This window comes from Centrocercus urophasianus, unplaced genomic scaffold (genome assembly GCF_019232065.1).
Source record: "Centrocercus urophasianus isolate 14NV4802_14NV808 unplaced genomic scaffold, USGS_Curo_1.0 seq_36, whole genome shotgun sequence".
In the NCBI taxonomy this organism is placed as follows: domain Eukaryota; kingdom Metazoa; phylum Chordata; class Aves; order Galliformes; family Phasianidae; genus Centrocercus; species Centrocercus urophasianus.
This window is the reverse complement of record NW_024884933.1, coordinates 5,954,079-5,975,724: the sequence shown is the minus strand read 5'-3', so window position 1 is coordinate 5,975,724 and position 21,646 is coordinate 5,954,079. Positions and strand designations below refer to the sequence as shown.

The window sequence follows — 21,646 nt, the reverse complement described above, 5'->3', positions numbered from 1 at the left end:
CAGGAGACAGTGGCTCCAGGAGCCCCAGATCAGCACTTCAGTATTCACTGTCATTACCTGAGTTGGCATGACAACATTGCGGCGGTGCGACTGGGAAGAACGACGGGGGGAAAAGCTGTGTCTCCAAAGCTCAGCGAAGCCATCCTGCTGGAGCTGCTCTGCCAGCAGGCTGAGGGCAGAGGGACACCACAGCCCAGATCTCACTGCCCCAGCTGGGAGGTGGTGCATCTTCATGCTGCTTTCTCCCCAGGTGCTGCTAATGAAGAAAAATGACTGCAGCCACTCGAGCTAAAAATAACTTTTCCATAGCAGGAAAAGACCAGTCCGTGCTCCTGCTGGATGCTTGGTTAGTTTGATAGATCTCTCACTCAACAGTTTGCAGCCGTTACATTTACAGGCAACGTTATTTTTGGCTGCTGTCCCTTGCATGTCACCAATGTTTAACCAAATGAACTTGCAGGATTATAACAGACAGAGACACTGGTGGAAGTGACAGGCACAGAGACAAGTGCTGCAAGAAGCTAATTTACACATCGAATTTCACAGCCCGAGCCTCCCTTCCTGCTCAATAAGCTCATCAGCTGCTGCTTCATACCCGCCAGCCAGCTCTCATAAAAACAAGGGAGCTCAGAAAATGGCTTTTTTTTCTTTTTTCCTTTTTTTTTTTTGCCTGCCTGCTTAGACGACAGATTCTAATAAAAACCACTTTTTAATATGGTTGAGACTAAGTCCTCTTTTATGTGGAAATGTGAATTTAATGTAAATAGTTTACGCTGCTCTGCTTCTCTTTAAGGGCTTGTTGGCTGCTGGCAGTCTCTGCGCAGCCTTTCAAGGCACTCCAGAGGCACTGAGCTCTGAGATGTGGGCAGATCTCCACGGCGTTCTTGCTGCCTCTCCTGGGGGCCTCTCTGCACTCTGCAATTGATGTTTTCTCAGAGAGTGATCAGAAAATGCAACATCTGCAGTTGTGAAATTGCCCCCATTTTCCCTTGAAGGAAGATTGTTATTGAGAGAGAAGGCAGTACGTGGAATCCAGGAGCTTTGCAAAGAATCTCGACAGGTTGATGGTTGGACTTGACGATCTCAGAAGTCTTTCCAAATGTTATGAAGCTGATTCTAAGCCCTGGCGTTCTGGCTTTGTTTGTGCAAGGTGTGCACAGACAAGGATGTGCATGGATGTGTCCAAGGCCACCTGGCTGAGTCTGGCACCTCAGGGTTACGGAAACCATTCATTAACATCTTCAAAATCTTTTTTTTTTTTTCCTTGCTATTTTCAGTTCACAGAAGAAATTGAAATGGCAACCAAGCTTTCCAGCAGCAGAAACGCTGCTCTGCAGCCAGTTCCAGTCTCTCCTGTTTATGAGGCAGTATAAGTTTTCACTGTATAATAAAAACAATCATCTGTATTCCTTGGCTGCGAGCAACAACACTGACAGTGGAGCAAGTTTTGGTGCTTTGGAGGAGAATATGAATCATCTCAGCCACAGAACAAAGCGCAGAAGACCCCTGAGCACTGAGCAAAGCTGCACAACAACGCACCAGGCCTGTTCTCCAACTTCTGCAGGCGTTGCAGTGCTAAGAAAAAGCTGAATGTCCTCAGAGGAATATTGCTGCCGCATCTCTGAGGTTTAAACTGTTGCTCGTGTGGTTTTTTTCAGGCCAGGATGCGCAGATGGGAATGTTATGTGCTGGCTTGGGGCAGGAGCACAGGTAGCAGCCCCAAGCTGAGAATTGTGGCGTGGCTCTGCAGCAAGGAAGCACATTATCTATCCTGAATGATAGAGATCCCCATCGTGTCCCGAAAGCACGCAGTTAACAGAAAGCAGGGATGTGGTTTTGTGCTATGGGCAGAGCTGTCGGCTGGAGCGCCCCCCAGCCGTCGCCTCCCATGAGGACACACAGAGATCATCAGACTCCTGGCTCTCCTCACAGCCCTTGAAGTTAAGGAGGGATTTGCGTTCCTGACGCCATTCGTTCCCCGAGGGCACTTCCTAATGCACATCTTAGAACCAAAGCTTCCAGAAAGAAGGCGCTGGAAAGCTAAAGACCTGACGCGTTTATCACCCACACAGCCTGCACGCAAATTTATTTTAGTCCCTTTCCAGGAGAAAATCTGGGCGCTGCGTTTTGCCTCACCAAAAGGCGACTTAACGTCCCGACGGGCCCGGATACCCGGCAGCCCGCGGCCTCTCCCCGCCCCTCCCGTCGGTAAGGGCGGCCCGCAGCGCGGCGCTCGGACCAGGCCGGGCATCACCGCCCCTCCCCAAGATGGCGGCGGGCGGGAAGGCGGCCAGCGGGGCCGGCGGCGGGAGGAGGCGGCAGGTGAGGGCCGAATCGGGCTGCTGTCGCGGGACGGGACGGGGAGCGCCTGGAGAGCGCTCGGGATGTGGAAGCCGTGCGGATGGCACGAGGATGGCGGTCAGCCACGTCCTGCCCTGCTCTGTGCTCTGCTGGCCGTGGGCTGTACGAGGCGCTGTTTAGACCTCTTTACTCTCCCACTCGTGTTTCCCGCTGTGGCTGTGCTGGGTGAGGTTTCTCTCACAGCTTCGTGCCCGGCCTCCCCACACGAGCTGGCTGCTGATGTCTTCAGGTGCTTTTGAACTTCAGGAGCTTCTTTTGTTTTTGGTTTTTTTTTTTTTCCTAACAGACTTGTTCACACAAAGCAGCTGGCAAACGGCCCTCTAAGAGGCTAAAATGCGAAAGAACGAGTCTGGTGAAGTCAGGACTGGAAGGTTGTGTGTGTGGGATTGAGAACCCTCCTGCCCCTAAAGCACCCGCTGAGGGCTCAACTCCAGAAGGTACAGGAGATGACCAGGTAATTCAACTGGAAAAAAGTGAAAGCATCCCAGAGACTGGTGGAGAAAAACGGAAGGAACGTGATGTTTCTTCAAAGCCACGTGCAGCGAAATCAAGGAGAGCTTCTTCAAAAACAGAAAGCAGTGAGAATCTGCCAGATCGTGCCTGCAGGGAGGAGGGGAGCAGCTGTGAGAGCTTGCTTTTGGAAGGGACCGACTTGAAGGATGGAGACATCCCTAAGAAACTAAGAGAACTGGATAACAGTGCTTTCTTGGATGAAGACAGTAACCAGCCGATGCCAGTGGATCGGTTCTTTGGAAACATTGACTTTATGCAGGTAAGAGAGAGTCTGCCTTTAACACTATGAACATTTGGACATGTGATGCCTTCATCTTTTATCTGTTTCATCAGTGCTGTGTTTAGTGGGAGCAGCGAGGATTCATTTGTGGAGGACTTTTATCTCCTCTGCATCCTTTTTAAGACTGCAGAGGGAATGGCAGCCCTCACTTTGACCATGAGCAGTGGCTGGTTCAGACAGGCTCCCTTTTGCACTCTAAGGGTTTATTCAGATGCCACTTGCATGTGTGTGTGTTAGTGCCTCATGTATGAGTGGGGAAGGATGGGAACTGCTGGAGATGGGGGACGCCTGCCTTTCGCAGCAACTTCACTTCATGATTTCTTCTTTCAGGATCAGCTGGCAGCTGTACTCCCGAGCACAGCAATGAGCAGGAGGGAATACAGAAGGCTGCATTTCATCGCCAAGGAAGATGAGGAGGAGGACGAGGATGCTCTCTAGCAGCAAACTGTAAAACAGAGGAAACTTTGTTTTCAGTTTTCTTTGTCTTTCTACCAAAGTGCTGGTGGTTGGCTGTATCACTAGCATGATGTCAGTGTTTGCATTTTCTTAGAGAATGGGTAGAGTCTGCTTCTACAGAGTTGTCAGAGACAGGATTCCCCACACTTTTTTTAGGGCAGAGTTTGACTGAATGCTCAGAGAATTGGACATAAATTGTAATTGATTATTAATCACTAGTACCTATAAAAAAGCATGGAAAATATCAGCTCCTATTGTTACAAGTCTGAACTCATATTTACAGAAAACACTTGGCCTATTCTCACTTATTTTTAAAAAATTATCATCTTGGGACAGTTCTTTTCTTTCTGGGATGTCTGCCATTACAGCATCTTGCTAGTAATGCAGCCACTTGACTTGCTCACTTCAAAGAGGGACACCAGCTTCTGTTGTGCAAGTTGCCTTGCATTGTTTGCCTTTAAAATGCAATTCTGCTGGCAAGACTCTGCACATATGTGATTATGAATTCAGTGTTTTTAATCTCCAGACATTAGTGTTTTTTTATTGCTCCTCTGTTTTCTGAACAACCATGTGAAGCTCACAGCTTCCATCTTCCACCACATCAGCTGTAAGCACTGCCCTTTTGACAGCTCTGCAATGCAGATTGTTCATTATTTTCAAATGACTTCCAAAGGTTATGAACAGAAATTCTGTAAAGAAACACATTGGCAGTGATAAAGGCAGAACAGAATCTCTCAGCAGGACTTTACTGGTAGACAAACAAGTGCTGGTGGCCAAGTAGATATGGGTCAGTCCTTCAAATCTGTTATTTCTGGCCTGCATTTTTTAGATGATGATGAGCAACCTCATATGATTCCAGGAATTGCTAACTCATCCAGTGTTCATGATAATACTTTGAAAGTGTGATTCTGCAAGAAGCTCTCAGATATTTATTATTGTAAAAATAAAGAAACTGTTTCTAAAAATGCAGAGGAAATATGATCAGCAGATGGTTTAAATCAATATTAATTTCTACAGCTACAATGTGTTGAACATTCAAAAATCTGAAGCCAAACAAATCGTATATGCATGACATGTTAATTTATTCAAATTCCCACTCCAGTTGATGTATTGTTTCTGTCAGTGCTAGTTCTTGGCTCCTTTTTACTCTTAAGTCTGTAACACTGAAAAAAAATCTTCATATTTTAGCGTGCTCGTGGTTTTCATCACAACTCCATCTAAAAGCAGTTCTCCCAGCTTTCCTTAAATGCCATCTTACTAATTTTTTTTCCCCTAGGCAGTATCTTCACACACAGTGCAAAATGGTGTTTGTAAGAAATGTGCCACGCTGACAGCACAGTGCTTGTTGTCAGAGTCTTTATTGCAGTCCCTTCCCCAACACCAAAACACCAGAACGTGCATTTTCACCTCTGTTACAGTTGATGTATATTCAGTGAGATGATCAGAAAGGCTCAATCCAATGGTGCTGGAACTCCTTACTGAAAATGCACCTGCTTATTTTTCATGTAGAAATGTTTGGGAAAGGAATTGAATTGTTGCTTTAATTAGCACTGGCTGTAGCAAAACTCCTGCATTTCCAAGTCCCAGCAAGTCAGGACTCACACAGCAATACTATCTTAATAACAATCCTGTCTGAACTAGATGAATTTATCTGATAAGAAAGAGGTGATAGGAAGAAAATGGAAATAAAAGACCAAAACCAACAACCAAAGTAAACACCCAGAACTTTCCTTTGAGGTAAATGATGTTATGTCTGGTAAACATCCACTACTTAATTGATAAGCACCTTTTCCTGTGCTAAGTCCTTCTAGTCTGCAGTGGCCAAGCTGTGTTATACCTTACTGTTGACTACTCATGCACCTCTACCTCCAGATACACAGAAAGATGGCAGTGATTTTACTTTTATTTTTTGATTTAAAAAATACTCATCCCTGAGAGTTCAGCTGCTATCAGCTGATATTTAGGAAAAAAAAAATGTAAAAAATGATCTACTTGTATTTTGTTACCTGAGAGGTAGAGAGTGTTTCACGGAAGCAGTTTCTGCAGACAAACATGATTACTGTATAATAAGATTGTAGGTTTTGCTTCAAGAAAGCTCGATCTAGAGAGGCAAAGACTGAGGGAAATCAGTGGGAAAGATGCCAGAGCACAAGGGTGATAAAAGCAGAGATGCACCACATGCTTTCTCCTAGAAGACCTGCATCTATGCAACAATGGACTGAATGGTCACAGACGAGTGCAGGTATTTTCGTAGAGAAAAGCCAGCAGCTCTGCCACTGAATCATTTGGCCTGTCTGCAGTACAGTGCCTGTCTTCCTGGTGAAGGCACAGAATAATTACCCTGAAGTATTCTTTGTTTGCCTTAACATTCAGAGCAGTATCAATCTGCTTTGAATCATTTGCAAGAAAGTTCCGTTGCTGTACCATGCATTTTGCACCTACATTTACTACAGCAAGCAGGAAATCATAAGGTATCATCAGTGTCAGCTTCTGGCCTCTATTCTGCACACTGCAGCTGTGAGTCAGCTTATCACACTCAGCACTGTGTCACCTAAGGTGGGAGAATCAGGCACGGTCTGAACGCGTGCTCTGTGAGATTGCAGTTCAATTAATGCACTGGAGGTGATAAAGGAAGAAGTCCTTGGCAGAAGAGACTTGCTAAGTAAGGTTTTGTTTAAGAAACAAGAGCGACGTAAACATGATGCCATCTTACATGATTTTGAAATGGAAAAAAACAAAACCAGAAGTTGCTTCCAAAGGGAGCGCTATGCAATCTCACGGGTTTGCTTCCTTTTTCTGTAAATTTTAGTTTTGTCACAGCTGAGATTGTGATTGGTTTTCTTATGGCAAGCAATATGTACGAGTTTTAGATTATGCATTGTAAACAATAGCTGATAAAAGTACTCCCAGTTCACTTCTCTTCCATCTCGTGTTTTGACAGCTTCTGCCAGTTCTGGGACAACACTACGTTTCTTTTCTATTCTGCAGAATGCAAAAGAGAAAACAATATTGCTAGCAAAATCTGTTTCCTTAACAGTATGTCTCCATCTTCCTTCTAAAGCAAGGCAGAAGTTGCATTATTTTACTACAACTAGGTTTGAAGTGTTTTTATGAAGAAATCAATTTAGCAAATTCCCTTTGCTTCAGAAATACACAATGCCTGGAAAGAGGTGTGAAGGTTTCTGCCAGAAAGGGAAAGAAGGGAGGATATCTTTCATAAAGGATAATGTGGTAAGCAGGGTGAATTCCCATACAGGCAGAATCTGAACAGGTGAATTTGGATTGATGCTTTATACATACATGTGATCGAGATTCCAGGTGCTGAAGAGGATTCTGCTTTCCCTGTTAGTATAGGGGTTGATAGAATGCTTACATGGGCAGTCATCTCTGTCAAAAGGGCCCTGTAAAACAAGATGGCTGCTCATCATCCCGGCTCATCCCAGTCATGAACTGATGCAGCTTCCTCTCACCACAACCACACACAGGTGAAAACACTGCCAAAACTCAGCACTTCTCTATGCAAGCACTGAAGTCACCGTCTCCTTCCTCTGAAGTTGTCACTGCTGCTTCTTAGAACCAGAGACTCTGCTTTGGAGCAGGGCTGAACCTACCTGGCAAGAGAACCATCCCTCCTTTGTGCACAGGCGCATCGCTGCCTCCTCCTCTGTCCTGTCGAAGTAGCTGCCATTATATTTCACAGATTTCAGTTTATCCGACATCAGGTCAAGTATCCTTTTATATGCATCTCTTGCTGTAGGATGAACGTTTGAAATAAAATTACTAACCTAAAAAAAAAAAAAAAAAAAAAGAAGTACAGTCATTCCTTGGCATCTGGAGCAGCTTGTGTCTCTTCTACAAGTGCTGTGCTGGACTACAAAGGTACTTATATATACGTGTGTGTACTTAACATGCAGTCACACTTTTACCTCTTTCATGTAGCTTCGTATTCTGCTTTCACAGCTGTACCGCATATAGCTTGATTTGTTCTTAAAACGAGATTCTAGACCTAAAGAGAACCAGATGAATTTAGTACAGTGCTTCTAGTTCTGTGCATCTGCTTAGATGTGTCCTTGTGCCTTCACAAACTCAGTATACAGGCTTTTTTCTTTCACTGGTTCAAGCCTGCTGTCAGGGCTTAACAGAACCACACAGCCCATCTACTTCGAGAGCAGGGCTGTGTCAGCTGCTACATACAGGCTGTTGTTCATCACTGGTGAGAATGCACAGCTAATGGTGGTGACTGCATAGAAAAGCAGTGTTTTGTAACTGAGAATTTGCTCTATCGAATAGCATTATTGTGCTCTTTGTATGTGGAACTCCGTTCCACAGGGTTCTGGGCTCCTCTGTTCAAGCCTGACTGGGATTTCTGGGACGCCCAGCAGAGGGCTGCAGAGATGCGGGGTCCGGAGCATCAGAGAACCACGGGGCTCAGCCCGGGGATGAGAAGGCCAAGAGCGGATCTGAGCAATGCTTATCGATATCAGCAAATCAGGGCAGGAAGGCAGGGCCGGGGCTCTTATCAGCACAAGGCACCCCGGGCGCCAGCCGGCACTGCCGGAGCTCCATGGGAGCACGAGGAATCGCGTACCCTCGAACCACTTCCCGTCCTCGTCCCGGCGCTCGGCCGCGCCGTCCCCGCTCAGGTTGTGGATCAGATCGGCCAGCAGCCTCTGCCTGCGGGGCGCCCGCTCGTCCTCCAGCAGCCTCCGAGCGGCCTCCAGCACCGCGTCCGTCCGGCAGCACAGGGCGGCCAGGAACCGCTCCAGGTCCCCGCAACCTGCGGGCGGAGCGCCCGTCAGCAGCCGCACACGGATCGCCCTTCAGCCCGCAGCTCCCCGCCCCGCCCCGCACTCACAGCCCGGCCAGCTCTCCCCGGGCCGCAGCAGCACCAGCTCCGTCTGCGGCGGCAGCGTGCGGAAGAACGCCTCGCTCAGCTCCGTCCCGTCCTCGTAGAGGCACAGCCGGCTGCCTGCCAACGGGAGCTGCCCGGGCGGTCATTCGGGTCCGAGACCCGCGGGACCGAGACCCGCGACCCCCGACCCCCGATCCGCACCTGCAGCAGCCGGCAGCCCTTTCGCAGCAGCCCACGCAGGCTCCCCGCCGCCGCCCCGAACTTCTGCGCGCTGCCGGGGCGGCGGAGGCGGAATGGCCTGAGAGGAGCCGCCATCGCTGCGCCCGCCGCTCCCCCGCCTGCCGCCGTGCGCATGCGCGTTGCTGCGGCCCGCGTTGGGCGCTGCGCATGCGTGGCGGCGCCCGCGCCGTTGCTACGGTGACGAGCGATGGAGCCGCGCTGAGGTGAGTGCGGTGCTGTGTAGGCCTGGCTCGATCCTTTCTGCTTCCCTTCGGCCGCGGATCTCCCCTCGAAGGGCTGTGCCAAGCCCTCCCGGCATTCAGGGCCCCTACGTGGCGGCTCGGGCCGTAGAACGGCTCGGTAAGGGCCGTTTCCCGAGCTGCGGCCTGCGGGGCGCTGCCCTCCGTGCTGAGGGAAGGGCGGGAAGAGATTCCTCACAGCGCCGTCCTGGGGTCTGTGTGTGTGTGTGTCTGTGTGTCTGTGTGTCTGTGTGCCTGTGTCTGTGCCTGTGTTTCTGTGTGTTTGTCTGTCTGTGTGTCTGTAGACTTGCATGGCTGTGAAATGCTGCTGGGTGACTTCTGCCTGGGTCGATTCTGTCCTCTTGTTATTATTATTCCCTGTCAAACACGCTGTCACGCTGCTCTGAAGGTCCTGCATCTGGACATGTGGGGCAAGAAGAAGCTTCTAGGCTCATCACGGTTTGAGTTTAGTCTTGGATTGTTATATTTAGCCTTCCGGTACTTGGAAGGAGCCCACAAGGGCTCTGCTTTTTGCACAGTCTGATGGTTTAACTAGCTGTACAAGTTAACCGAGCCCTCGCTTCACCAAGTCCTGCTAAAACACTCAGCATAAGAACATGTCTCATTTTATGGAGCTGGCATTCAATAAATTCAGATTTACAGTCATCAGCTGCTGGCTTAATGGACCGCAGTATGGAATTCTTGGACTGCGCTGTTTCAGTGTTGTTTTATTGCCTTCCTAGGGATTAGCTTAAGTTTGAAACGTGGTTGTTTTGAACAGCTCGCCTCTGCAGGATGCCGCACAAGATTGGCTTTGTAGTCGTTAGCTCATCGGGGCACGAAGATGGCTTCAGTGCAAAGGAGCTGATGGTCCACGCACCAACAGTGAATGGATGGCGGTCACCGAGGTACTGCAAGGGAAAGGGACATGCTTAATCCTCCAGCACTGAGTGTGCAGTGAGTGGGAGATGCAGCATGCGTGCTCAACTAGTTTAATGCATGCTAGACCAAATTGGTTATAAAACAAAAGCTTCTGAGTTACTTTAACCCTGTGGAATCCTTGTTCTGCAGGGGAAAAAAAAGCCTTGGTTACAACAAAAGGTCATCTTAGAGTTTGTGACTGCGTTGACTTGGTATTAAAACTACAATCTTCACAATACATCTTATGGATGTATGTAGTTGTCTTAGTTTCAGCTGGAACAGTCCTTTTCCTGCATAGTGACTGATATGCTGCCATGTTAAACCACCACAGCAGTGCACATTAACAGACACACACATGCATTAAAGTGAAAAATGTTTCTACTCTTTTTTTTTTTTTTTTTGCAATATTTGTAACGATGGCAAACTATAACAACTTTGGAAAGTTTCATGATTAAATGTTATTCAAGGTGGCAGTGAAGTGATCTTTAAAAAGATGGCTCAACATTGTGCACATTTGCAGACTCTGTCAGTACCCACAAGAAATCGTTCTGCAGTTGGTGGAGAGATGTCGAATACGAAAACTGCAGCTGCTTGCTCACCAGTACATGATATCAAGCAAAATTGAGTTCTTCATCAGTGAAAGCTTGCCTGAATACTTTGCTCCTTATCAGTCAGAGAGGTTTCACAGACTAGGGTGAGTCTGACAGCTCTGAATTCTTCTATTACCTTAATCAAGGCCTCAGAAGGAAATAAAAAGCAATCTGGGGATACTGGGGCTGATCCAGCCATGTTGAAAACAGTGGGTTAAAATCAATCCCACTTAAAGCAGTGGGGCCTTAACGAGCCGGTGAGGTTTGTCTGGTTGCTGTGAGAGGCATGATGCAGGTGAACACTGGTGTAAATGACAGCGTGCTGTTTGGTTGATGAGTGAGTTTTAAACCTGATCAAAATGCTTAGTTGAGGAGCCAAAGCACAGCTGTGTGTTTGTGTTTTCCTCTGCTTACTGCTACGTTTTCCTTCTCAGTTATGTCCCTCTCTCAGACAATGAGAAGACAGGTTTCAAAGCTCGAGAGTTAAAATCTGTGTATATGGATGCAGTTGGCCAGTACCTGAAGCTGATTTTCCATAAAAATTATGACAATAAATACAACTTGTACAGTCAGGTAAGTTGAGTTGTGCTCCTTGCTTTGTAAGCTAGATGGAGTTTCAGTAGCACAGAGTGGGCACAGAAATCTTCCCCCTGCACTTGCAGAAGCTGAAATGCTGATGAAAGCTCCTGAGTTCATTTTCACTCGTGGCCAAATGCAGCTTATGCAGAGCAGATGAGCTCAGTGCACGTTCCATCACTGTCTTTTGTTTTGAGTTTTAGCCTGCGTAGCAGGCTCTGTGCTGAAGACAAGGTAAGTTTGTAGACAGTATTGAAGTTGTACATTTTCCCACATTTGAGTAAAAGCAAGGAACAGAAGGAGAGAGATGAGTTGGAGTAAATCACTACTTGATTTTTCAGATTTGGAGGGTGAATCAGCACAAAGTGTCAGCAACTGACTGGCTGTGTGTGCTTAAACATGCTTTTCAATTTGTCTGAGATAAGAACAAAATAATGACCTTGTGCTTTCACTTTTTCTTTCAATCTCTCTCAGGTTGCCCTGGTAGCTATAAATATTATTGGAGATCCAGCAGACTACAGTAATGACAGCAATAAACAGGTAAGTGCAGAGCACCCCTGTGCTTTTACTGTTGCTGCACATGTTGAGCTGCAGGGTTCTTGAGATAATGAATGCATCTTCTGGTAGTTTCATCCTTCAGCAGAGGTGATGTACATTGATTTTGATCTAACTTTGAAATAAGGGGGATCTCAGAAATTGAGCCTAAGTTGTGTATGCGAAAATGAAAACAATCAATTGGAACATTTGCATTTGCACCCTTAAAGTTCTCACAATTACAATGTCAGAATTTCTATCCTGAACACCCATGTTGTTGATGAATGTGCATTAAGATCTTTCTTTTCCCCACAAAGCCTTCCAGAGAGAAGCTGATTGACCACTACTTAGGAATTAAATCAGATGATCCTGCCTTAGATGGAACATACCTAGGGTAAAGATATTCTTTTGCATATACCCTGCCAAACATCTTCCTGGTCTCCATTAGTTCTCAGTCTCTGTATTCCGTTACCTCTCTGCCTGTGAAAAGAAAACAAATACCCACAGTTATTGATTTCTCTTGTCCTGTATCTTCAGGAAGTCGGACTCCATCTCACCTCTGGATGATTTGGCTTTTGACATGTACCAGGACCCAGAAGTTGCCCAGATAATACGCAGGCTGGATGAGAAGAAGCACGACGCCGTCCATCAGGAGCGCTACGATTACGCCAAGAAACTCAAACAAGCCATTGCAGACTTGCAGAAGGTACTGCTCAAAAATGCTCGTCTCTGAAGCCACCAGGTGCTCTGGTGATCCATCAAGGATCTTAGCATTAACGTGGAAGCATAACAACTCCCAGTGTGTTGTAAAAACAGTCATTTTAAATTCAGCTGGCTTAATCGTTTGTTTGGAAGTCACGTGTGTATTTCTAATGCTGTGATCCCAAGGTAAGTAGCTGAAATGTTTTCCAGGTAGGGGAGAGACTGGGACGGTATGAAGTGGAGAAACGCTATGCTGTAGAGAAGGAGGATTATGATCTTGCTAAGAAGAAAAAGCAGCAGATGGATGCGTACCGCCTGAAAGTGTATCAGCAGCTGCAGCTCCACAACCTGCTGGATGCAGAGCTGATGGTGGGTGCAGTTCCTGGTTTGGGGGGCTGTGTCACATGAGTTCTGTAAATAGAAAGGGCTGAGCGCCCCGCATAAATGCAGGGAATGAGAGTGGTTACCAGAGAGGCTTTTTCTTTGGACTGTGGGTTTTCCCAACCAGAGACTCAAACGTTATGAACGTGATTAATTCTCAGTAAATTACATTAGAATTTAAAGCAAATAACATCTAAATTCCTAAGTGTTATTCCAGAGCTGCACATACAGATTCACAAGGCACTGATGTTCATTTGAAAGAGGCAGAATATTGTTTACTGTCACAGCTGTGAATGTAAGGACTGCTTTTAGTACAATGTCGCCTCTCTTTCAACATCTCAGACTCGAAAGCCACCCGACCTGCCTGTGGAGCCTGCGGTTTATGATCATCTTCAGCACACAAAGGCTGCAAATTCACCTCCTCATGAGAACACAGAACTGCAGAGTTCACAGGGAGAGCTGTGGAAAGCAGAGTCTTTGCAGGAAGAGAAGCCTGCAGAACCTCATTCTCCTGAGCCTGTTTTTCTCCATCAGGCCACTCCTCCCACTCTGTCTCATCCCACAACCTCCAGGGAAGTGTTTGCCCAAGAAGAAGTAAGTAACGTGCCTCTGTTGCCAGAGAAATCCCCACAGCAAGAAATTCTGTGCTCAGCCTTCCAAAACAACAAGGTCTGTCGTGGTTTTTCTCATTGCTTGTACAGTATTTGAAACTGTTTGCTGAGTATTGCTGATCTAATAATTGCTGTTGGCCTTTCACTTGGCTGAATTTCTTGGAAAGCTGTTAAAAATGTTCATTCAGATGGAAGATTAAAAAAAAAAAAGACAATGTCTGACTTACGGACGGATGAACAGAAAATAGACATGAAATGACTGCAGGAGTCACAGCTGCTTTGGTAGCAGGACAGGCAGCTGCAGTCTGCTTAATAGTGGCTTAATAAATCTTGGAGATCAAATATGTCAGCAGCAAACAAATTTATGTGACTGCAAGGAAAGCAGCAGAGTCTTGGCAAATCTCATGAAGGCTTGCTGTGACTTTTGTAGCAGTAATATTCTCTTAATAGCATGATGACATAAAATCATTTAGCAAGTAGAGCTTATGGCTTGCTGGCTGCCTACCAACAGGTGGTTCCTGTAACTGCACTTCCACAAAAGGCATTTGGTGTGTGTGTGATGGGATGTAAGAGATAAGCACTACTTGGAAGCACTGATTCTGTTTTTTCACAATACCTCTATGGAAACTTCAGTATCTGTACTTAATTGTAAAGCAGTACTGCTTTGAAGGGAAAAATGAATTGAATCGAGGCAAACCCAATTAATGATGAAACAACTTCACATCTGAGTTATTCCTGGAATAGCAGCTCTTATCTTCCCTGTTAGGTTGAATTTTTACCTTATGATGAGAGACCTCTCCCAGCCATCCACAAACACTCTGAGGAAGCAATTCGATACCTTGAGCCAGAGAAAACTGAGGGAGACAGCAGTAATACTCCAAGAAGTGGCATTGCTGGGGAACCAGAGCCACTGAGTGAGAAGGCACTGAGGGAGGCCAGCCCTGCTATTGAAGTTTTTGGAGAAGCTCTGGTAAAGAACAACAAAAGAAACACGTGGATTATTGGGATCTGTTGTGAGTTTGTTTGGTGTTCGCTCAGTCAGCGGGGAATTGCTGATGTGGTTTTTACACCTTCAAAGATCTGAAACACACAGCAGGACCAGGGGATGTGGATGCCCAGGTTGGGCACCGCCTTGGCACTGGAGCTTTTTGGATTGATGACTTGATAATCTGCTAACTGTTTATTGCCTAGTCGTCTGCTTGGGGTGCAGGCCCTACCTGGATACCTGCACTGAAAAGGGACTTTTGTAGAGAGAGAAACCATTACTGTGTCTCAGGTGGTTCCTGGAAATATGATCTATTCATCCATTTTACTCAAATTCCTCAAAAAATAAGTGCAGAAACACCTGCAGTAAGAGCCAGGTTCCCTTGGAAAAGGCCTGGGGATTTGATACTTCAGTTCACGCGTTCTTTTCAGGTTGTTTCTGTATATAAATATTGAAACATCAGTACTGACTTTTTAAAAGATGATCTTGTTTTGTGTTCAGGTCTCTGGAGCATATTCCAAAAGTTGGTCGTATCGAGAAGATGCATTGCTGGCTGTGTACAAGAAGCTGATGGAAATGGCAGCAAGCACTGCCAAGGAGGATTTAAGGAACATGCTGAGGGCTGCGATTTTTCTTGTAAAAAGAGCCATAAAAGACATCGTATCTTCAGTAAGTGGTGATGTGTGTGATAAGAAAATGTCTCCAGCCTGCAATTTGCTCCTTTTACCTTTGCTCTGTCCCAGTGAAATCAGCAAGGCCTCACTCAGAGCTGGGATCACTCAGAGCTGGGATCACTTAGAGCTGGGATCACTCAGCAGCAGATCTCAAACTAAGGCAGAAGAATTTTAGATACCATTTAAAAAATACTGTGGTTGTGCTTCTTCCCTATGGTATTTTCTTCACCGTTTCTTTCTTTTTATTTAGGTTTTTCAAGCTTCCCTGAAACTTTTAAAAATGCTCATTACACAATATGTACCAAAACACAAACTGGGAAAGCTGGAAACTTCTCACTGTGTGGAAAAAACACTTCCAGGTTTGCTTTCCAGAACAGGAGACTCTTCATCCCGCCTTCGCATCATGGCTGCTACATTCATTCAGGTCAGAGCTTTTCTGTGCACTGCAGTTTGGTTAACATCAAGAATGTCACAGAGGGACCAGTGGGTGACATCTGACCTGGCTGGGTGTCAGTGCAGAGCTTGCAGCTGTGAGGGGAGGCAGAGCGGGAGCAGCAGCTGAGCCTCAGGATGTGATTGAAGCATAGCTTGTAAAAGCCAACTTACCAACAGCACGCAGAAATGACAAAGTCCATTCTGTGTTAAGTGTTGGCAAAGCACAGTTGGGAAGATCTGCTGGGGGATTGCTGTGCTGTTTTCCAGTAGACTTCAGGAGAGTAATTCTGTGTGAAAGTGTGTTAATCCAGCCCCAGGAGGAGGGTAGGTGGGTCTCTGGCTCTGGGTTCTTTATCTGTGATTGCATCCATACAGAGAAGGAAAATGAGTTCCTTTCACTGGAGCATGTAACTGAAACTTCAAGGTGTGCAATGCTCTGTTGTGCCACCAGAGCCCCCAGGAGTGACTGACTGCTTTATCACTGCTGCTTGACTTATTCACAAGAGATTTGTAACTGAATGTTTCAGCGCCATGAGGAAGTGGTCACACATTGTAGAGGAGCTCTGGCCTCAAGAGAAGGAAACTGCTTTTCTGTCCCCAGCACGAGGTGCTGCACTGCCCAGGGCAGCAGTTCCCTAGGGAAGGTGCCAGCTAGAATTAACTGATCCCTGCTGAGATAGAAACAACCAGCTACATTTCAGCAAAGTTCTTGCTTCATTGTACTGCACTCATTTTAAGCCAGGTAGATTAACTCTGCTTGGCAAAGGCACTCGTTGCCCTCGTGTAGCACTCCTACAGCACACTGTGTTTGCAGGAAATGGCTCTGTGGAGCGAAGTGAAACCTCTTCAGATTGTTCCACTTCATTTGGTTCAACCCCTAAAACCGAATTCCCCGACACACCTGGCCATGAGTCGAGTGGAATTAGTTGAGTGCCTCCTGCAAGAGATGGGAACTGAAAACTCAGGCTTCACCGTCAGCAATGCCATGAAGGTGGGAGTCGCAGCACTTGGAGCTGCTTTCTGTTGCTGTGGGATTCGTGTTTATTTCTGTTCTCTTTTCAGTTTGCAACGGGAGCTTTGGAGCACAGAGTTTATGAAGTTCGTGACGTAGCGCTGAGGATTATCTTCCATCTGTACAGGAAGCACAAAGCTGCCATTCTGGAATATCTCCCTCCAGATGATGCAAGCGTTCGCAAGACTGTTCTCTATAAAACACTCTTTGATGGATTTACTAAAATAGATGGTAAACTTTCTGATGCTGAAATGAGGGTAAGTAAGAAGATTGCTGGTATTTTGTGTTCTGCAGATTCTCCTGTATGCAGATGGTTCAAAAACGTTCATAATTGAAGAGTGTTTTCTTCACAGGCACAAAAAAAGGCAGCAACAGAAGAAGCAGAGAGACAGAAGAAGGCAGAAATAAAAGTTCTTCAAGATCAGCTGGCAGCTCTAAAGGAGATACAAGCAGAAGTTCAAGCTGGAAAGGTTGGGGTGTTTTGGTTTTGCTCTAAATATAACATTTTTAAACCTTTTCCTTAAGTGCCTCCTATTTCAGCATGGGACAAGTAATGTCAGTTGTAAGAGGGATGGGGGTGTGGAAGAGGGAGGGAGAGCCTCCTCTCTCTGATTTTCACCCTGAGTTTCACACCTGGGGTGTTGTTTTTTGTAACAGAAAAAGGAATTGGAACCCTTCCCATTTTAGAAGCTGATGGTGCTGTAAAGTGTTGGCTCTGCTTCTAAGCCTTTAATTGCAGAGAGAAATCAAAATCAGTTCTTCTTCTCCCCCATTAGTATCACAGTCACAAAAGACATTTCTGACTTAAAAAATTCTTTGTTCCATAGGAAAAAGAGTCTGATTTCCAGAAGACAAAAGATCAAGGTAGGTAATTTCAGGTAGTACTAAGAGCTGAGATGCCCTGGAAACACTGTGGGTGCTCAGTGTGTCAGGTTGTATTGATCTTGCATTAGATCTGTTGCTTTTGTTGTCAGCAGAAGGAATATTTCCATTTTCTTTTTTACAGGATACAAAAGCCCACAGCCTGCAGCAGCAGAGATTCCAGATGATCATTCCTCTGTTGCAAATTACCTGGATAAGTAAGCTGGATTAATAGCTTCTAATCACCTTAAGTACTTTGTACAACCTGCTAACAGCTATAGCAGTGTTTCTCCAGTAGATCAAAGCTCATAACTTAAACAGTGGAAAAGAAAACCTTGCTGACAGATTGAGAGCAATCCTGGATGTTGAGGTGTAACTACTAGGCTGGCACTGCTCTGAATTTGTTTTCTTAGTAGCTGTTGGTGGGATAAAAAAATAAGCACAGGTCAGGACTATGCAGGGAAAATAAGGGCTGTGTTTCAGAAGGTTTCTAACAGTGGGGACATCTGTTCCCATGTATGTGTTACTGATGCTCTGGTGTTTGCCTGTTCCATTGATTGCTTTGTGCTTTGCTGTCTTTTTCCCCAGCCTGTGCATTTTTTGTGGTGAAAGGAACGAATCCTTCACAGAGGAAGGACTGGATCTGCATTACTGGAAACGCTGCCCTATGTTAACCAGATGTGAGCACTGCAAGCAGGTCAGGCACCACAAGTCAGTAGCAGTTTTTATTCTGTTACTGTGACAAGATATTTAATGCTGCAGCAGAGGAATGCTCAGCACTGAGTGATTGGGGTGGCATTTTTAGAAAAAAGCAGTTGTACAAAATGTATCATCAACTGCACTCCAATTCCATTTCTTTTTTCCATTTCCTTTGAGAAGAGATCCTTAGCTTCCAAAAATCACAGGGGAAGCTTTGTTTTAATGCTGTTCTTGTTTACTCAGTACAAATCTTGGGTACCTCTGTTGTGCTGCAGGTGGTAGAAATAGCAAGCCTGACGGAGCATTTGTTGACTGAGTGTGATAAGAAGGACAGCTTTGGGAAATGCCAGCGGTGCAGTGAAGCCTTTCCAAAGGATGAGTTGCCCAAACACGTTAAGAGCAGGACCTGCAACGGTGAGTAGTTGTCAGCAGAAGGCTGAACTTGAGAAGTCAGGTCAGCGCAGCATCCAAGCACTGCACGTTTTTGTCAAGTCAGACCACTGCTGTTCAGTACAGCACAGCAATACTGAACCTCAGTCTGTCGTCAGGAGAGAACGTCTGACAAAAATCCCTGCCTTTCCCAGTGCTTGAAATGCTTTGCTTCCATGAATGCATGTGGGGAAAACGAGCGAGAAAAGAAAAGGCAGCTTGTGTCACATCCCTGCACTGTGAGGCCAGGGATGGTTTACTACCCATGGGGTGTAAATGATCATAAAGGATCAGACTTCTTTCAGAGCAGTGAGTGATGATAGGCTGGGGCTGCTTTAATCCTAGGGCAGCTTTCTGTGAGTTGTTTGCTATGCAGATCCTCCTTGTATGTTCAGACTCACTTGTCTGTGCTGTACTTGTTTTATCCTTTCAGCTGCCAAACCAGAAAATGTGGCAAACCATTGCCCACTGTGCCATGACAACTTTTCCCCTGGAGAGGAGGTAAGGCTGCTTCCCAGGTTGGTCTGATTTTGTTCCATCGTGAGGATGGAGTTTTTGCCCTCCTAGAGCACTGCTTTACATGCAGAGATTTCAGAACTCACCAGGGTTACGGAATGGCTCTCATTCTCAGGGGACTTGAAATTGGGGGACGTGTATTTCTTTGTTACTTGTGCCCACATTCCTCTTCTCTGCCCTCTGCTTTGAAGGTGCTGTCGTGCTTCCAAGTGCTGGCAGTCCACATTCTTCAGTGGCACTGAATGCCTCAGCTATCCCTGCGTCCCCTTCTCCTGTGTTTAAGATTCTGAGTAGGCAGAAGGGTGGCTAACCTTGCTGCTTTCTTAATATCACTTCTTTGTAACTGGTTAGGCCTGGAAGTCACACCTCATGGGCACGGATGGCTGTGCAATGAATCTACGAAGGTTTTCCACCATAAATAAAACTATTCCAATGCAGCCTGGTAAGACTTCTTTGTAATGATTGTTCTTTTTTGCTGTGTTGCCACTGCTTAAGGAAAGCATTTCAGCCTTGAGAGCAAGGTGGCTGCTTACATTTTCAACACGCTTTTTGCATTTGGGTTGTGATGTTTGGTAACAGTGCCTTCAGTAACAGTAATTTCAAGGTCAGTTGCCAGGGAAACTGACACGTCTGATAATTGGATCGTTTCAGCCTTGCTTCTACTTAACAGCATGGTCATGAATAGAACAATCAGCAGTGATAGCAAGCAGTGACAGTCTGGAAAGCTCCTGACCACCAACGCAGTGCATTGAGAGCCTGTTTTGGCTGTGATGTCCAACAGAGGACGCTGGTCTCATCCTAAGTGCAAAAGGAATCGAGTGCTGTGTGCTGGGTGCTGCTTTTCCTTTCCCAGTGGAAGCAGGAGCTGGGCAGAGCTTAGGGCTGTGCAGAGAGAAAGTGATGCTCATCTCAGCCTTCTTAAAGTTGTCTTTGCTTATTTGGCACATGTAGAATCCCCTTGCTTTGTGAATGCAGAAGTTAAGCAAACAAGCTATTTCCACTGCTTGCAGCACCAAACCTGTTCTCCTCCACTGCTTTTTCTTCCCCTTCAAGCTTTTTTTTTTCAGTGCTGTTTCATCCCCTCCGTGCTCAGATTGTTGCCAGAGTTAAACTGCTGTGTCTGAGTTTTGCTTTGCTCACAGCTGCTTTTCAGGGCTGTGCCAAGCTCCTGGGCAGAGCCCTCACATGCTGTCTTTCAGCTGCTGTCAGTGAATGCAGTTCAGCTCGGCTCAGACGAGCAAGCAGTGACCTGTGGCATCTCTTCACAGGCAAAACAGGAGGCCACTATTTGAAGAAACCAAGTCCTTCAAGAACCAAAGTTCGACCTCCCTCCATAGGAAGCAAGATCCCAACGCCGAGAGGAGGCCCGAATAAAAGCCCAGGCAAAACATTCTCAAAGCAGTGACAGGACAAGGGCTGTGCTTCGCATTTTGTATTTAATAATTGGGTGTATCATTATTAATGGCCATTTAAAACTCCCGAGCAACTCAGATCTTTTCCATGTGATGGCTGAGGCTGTGCAGGCCTGGAGCAGAGCGGTGAGGGCACTGCTCCACGGCTTCCACAGCAGCACTGTGGTTTTCTCATTAGAAAGGAGCAAATCCTCCATTGCCCCCTCGCTCCCCGCTGTGCACAAGGAAGGTTGTGGCTGCTTCCTCGTCCCAGAAACAGCCCAGGGCACAGGATTCACTGGAGGGATGCTGTGCTTCCTGCCCTGCTGAGCACAGCCCTGCGGCTGCTCAGGGGCTCCGCGGTGGTGGAGGTGAGCGATGGAGTCAGCGGGCATTTGGTGTAAGGTGGAATGAAAAATGTGTGTGCGTGTGGGAATCAGAATGCACAGAATGTGTAACTAAAGAGCCGCATGGCCCCGCTCAGCTGAACTGAACCCTTCAATTGGTAAAATACCAACTGCATAAGGCAGAATTCTTCCTTCCCTGTTTGTGTAATGAAAACAGAGAGGGGATGCAGTGCAGCTGAAGAAAGCTGTGAGGGCTTTTGCTTTTCCCTTTTGCAAATCCTAGAGCGTTAACAGCATTAATACTCAGCTGCTTTGTCAGGGCACACGAGCAGCCAGAGCTGAGGGAATTGCAGTGGCCACAAACCACGCGTGGCTGTGATTTATGCAGGGAGCGAAGGCGCGGTGCTGCTTTGTACACGGCACTGATTTTGCAACACAGCTTTGTGCAGCCTGCCTACGAGCGTGTGGATTTCACAGGTAGAGCAGCACCGTCGCGTTTTGAAAGTCTTTATATGAATTGTAACTCTCCCAAATTATCAATAGCAGATATACATATTCATAAGGGTTGTAGATTTCATGTAATGTACGCTTCCTTCCACTGGGGAGCTGCAGGTTGCTGTGTTAGAGCCTCGCTCCTCGTGCAAGCCGAGCAGCAGCTGGTTGTGCTGAGAGCTGAGCGGGGCCGAGCCACGGCCTGCGGCTGCAGCACAGCGCGGCTCCTGCCGGAGGTGAACTGCGAGCTCGGCGTCGTGCAGAGGAAAAAAGAGCCGTTTGCGCGCTCTGCATTGGCCGATGCGGCGCACGCAGTTGCTGAAGGCAGCTCGGCATCGCTCCTCGAGCACGGCTCCTAAACACGGGCAGAACGTAATTAAGGCAGTTAATGAGCTGCATGCGGGCAGCAGGATCTGCGCTTCTATTTTATAACCTGACCGAACCTTTTGAGATACGCTTTTAGTAACCAATAAAAGACTTGAGCTAAGAACAGCGTTTTGCCTCCACCCGAGGCCCGGCCGCTCGCTGCCATAGGGGAGGAGCGGGGCGCGGAGGAGGAGCGGGGCGCGG

General features: G+C 46.7%; 3 protein-coding genes across 6 annotated transcripts; 2 read left to right on the top strand and 1 right to left on the bottom strand.

Moving 5' to 3' along the window:
- The first annotated feature begins 2,253 nt into the window (after positions 1–2,253).
- Positions 2,254–4,797, top strand: CUNH1orf174 (chromosome unknown C1orf174 homolog). Its single transcript, XM_042831724.1, has 3 exons — positions 2,254–2,322; positions 2,648–3,133; positions 3,485–4,797. Exons 1-3 carry the CDS (start codon positions 2,269–2,271, stop codon positions 3,590–3,592), a joined length of 648 nt encoding a protein of 215 aa, XP_042687658.1. The 5' UTR covers positions 2,254–2,268; the 3' UTR covers positions 3,593–4,797.
- On the bottom strand, positions 4,672–8,777 carry DFFB (DNA fragmentation factor subunit beta). The gene is made up of 7 exons (XM_042831721.1): positions 8,664–8,777; positions 8,466–8,592; positions 8,199–8,387; positions 7,537–7,616; positions 7,222–7,395; positions 6,911–7,011; positions 4,672–6,592 (listed from the first exon to the last, which is right to left on the bottom strand). The coding sequence occupies exons 1-7, from the start codon at positions 8,775–8,777 to the stop codon at positions 6,376–6,378; spliced, it is 1,002 nt and encodes a 333-aa protein (XP_042687655.1). The 3' UTR covers positions 4,672–6,375.
- Positions 8,778–8,863: 86 nt separating this feature from the next.
- CEP104 (centrosomal protein 104) lies at positions 8,864–21,554 on the top strand. Of its 4 annotated transcripts, none has more exons than XM_042831763.1 (22): positions 8,864–8,905; positions 9,702–9,828; positions 10,362–10,535; positions 10,866–11,004; positions 11,482–11,547; positions 11,859–11,935; positions 12,079–12,247; positions 12,454–12,612; positions 12,967–13,218; positions 14,002–14,205; positions 14,722–14,889; positions 15,145–15,318; positions 16,144–16,320; positions 16,392–16,598; positions 16,695–16,811; positions 17,169–17,205; positions 17,348–17,420; positions 17,791–17,899; positions 18,177–18,315; positions 18,764–18,831; positions 19,198–19,288; positions 20,115–21,554. In XM_042831763.1, the coding sequence occupies exons 2-22, from the start codon at positions 9,716–9,718 to the stop codon at positions 20,249–20,251; spliced, it is 2,850 nt and encodes a 949-aa protein (XP_042687697.1). In that variant the 5' UTR covers positions 8,864–8,905; positions 9,702–9,715; the 3' UTR covers positions 20,252–21,554. The 4 variants fall into 4 exon arrangements, with proteins under 4 accessions (XP_042687697.1, XP_042687696.1, XP_042687698.1 ...); XM_042831762.1 differs by having other exon boundaries at positions 12,967–13,293; XM_042831764.1 differs by lacking the exons at positions 19,198–19,288; positions 20,115–21,554 and adding an exon at positions 19,038–19,169 and having other exon boundaries at positions 12,967–13,293.
- Positions 21,555–21,646: the final 92 nt, after the last annotated feature.

What these genes read in the sequence shown, in the direction of transcription:
- CUNH1orf174 (XM_042831724.1), top strand. Translation starts at nt 2,269, where the DNA reads ATGGCGGCGGGCGGGAAGGCGGCCAGCGGGGCCGGCGGCGGGAGGAGG. An exon ending in GCGGCGGGAGGAGGCGGCAG is followed by an intron (nt 2,323 to 2,647) that starts GTGAGGGCCGAA and finishes TTTTCCTAACAG; the next exon opens with ACTTGTTCACACAAAGCAGC. An exon ending in GAAACATTGACTTTATGCAG is followed by an intron (nt 3,134 to 3,484) that starts GTAAGAGAGAGT and finishes TTCTTCTTTCAG; the next exon opens with GATCAGCTGGCAGCTGTACT.
- DFFB (XM_042831721.1), bottom strand. Translation starts at nt 8,777, where the DNA reads ATGGCGGCTCCTCTCAGGCCATTCCGCCTCCGCCGCCCCGGCAGCGCG. An exon ending in TACGAAGCTACATGAAAGAG is followed by an intron (nt 7,396 to 7,536) that starts GTAAAAGTGTGA and finishes TTTTTTTTTTAG; the next exon opens with GTTAGTAATTTTATTTCAAA. An exon ending in AGGGATGGTTCTCTTGCCAG is followed by an intron (nt 7,012 to 7,221) that starts GTAGGTTCAGCC and finishes CTTGTTTTACAG; the next exon opens with GGCCCTTTTGACAGAGATGA.
- CEP104 (XM_042831762.1), top strand. Translation starts at nt 9,716, where the DNA reads ATGCCGCACAAGATTGGCTTTGTAGTCGTTAGCTCATCGGGGCACGAA. An exon ending in CAGAAGTTCAAGCTGGAAAG is followed by an intron (nt 16,812 to 17,168) that starts GTTGGGGTGTTT and finishes TTTGTTCCATAG; the next exon opens with GAAAAAGAGTCTGATTTCCA. An exon ending in GATGTGAGCACTGCAAGCAG is followed by an intron (nt 17,900 to 18,176) that starts GTCAGGCACCAC and finishes GTTGTGCTGCAG; the next exon opens with GTGGTAGAAATAGCAAGCCT.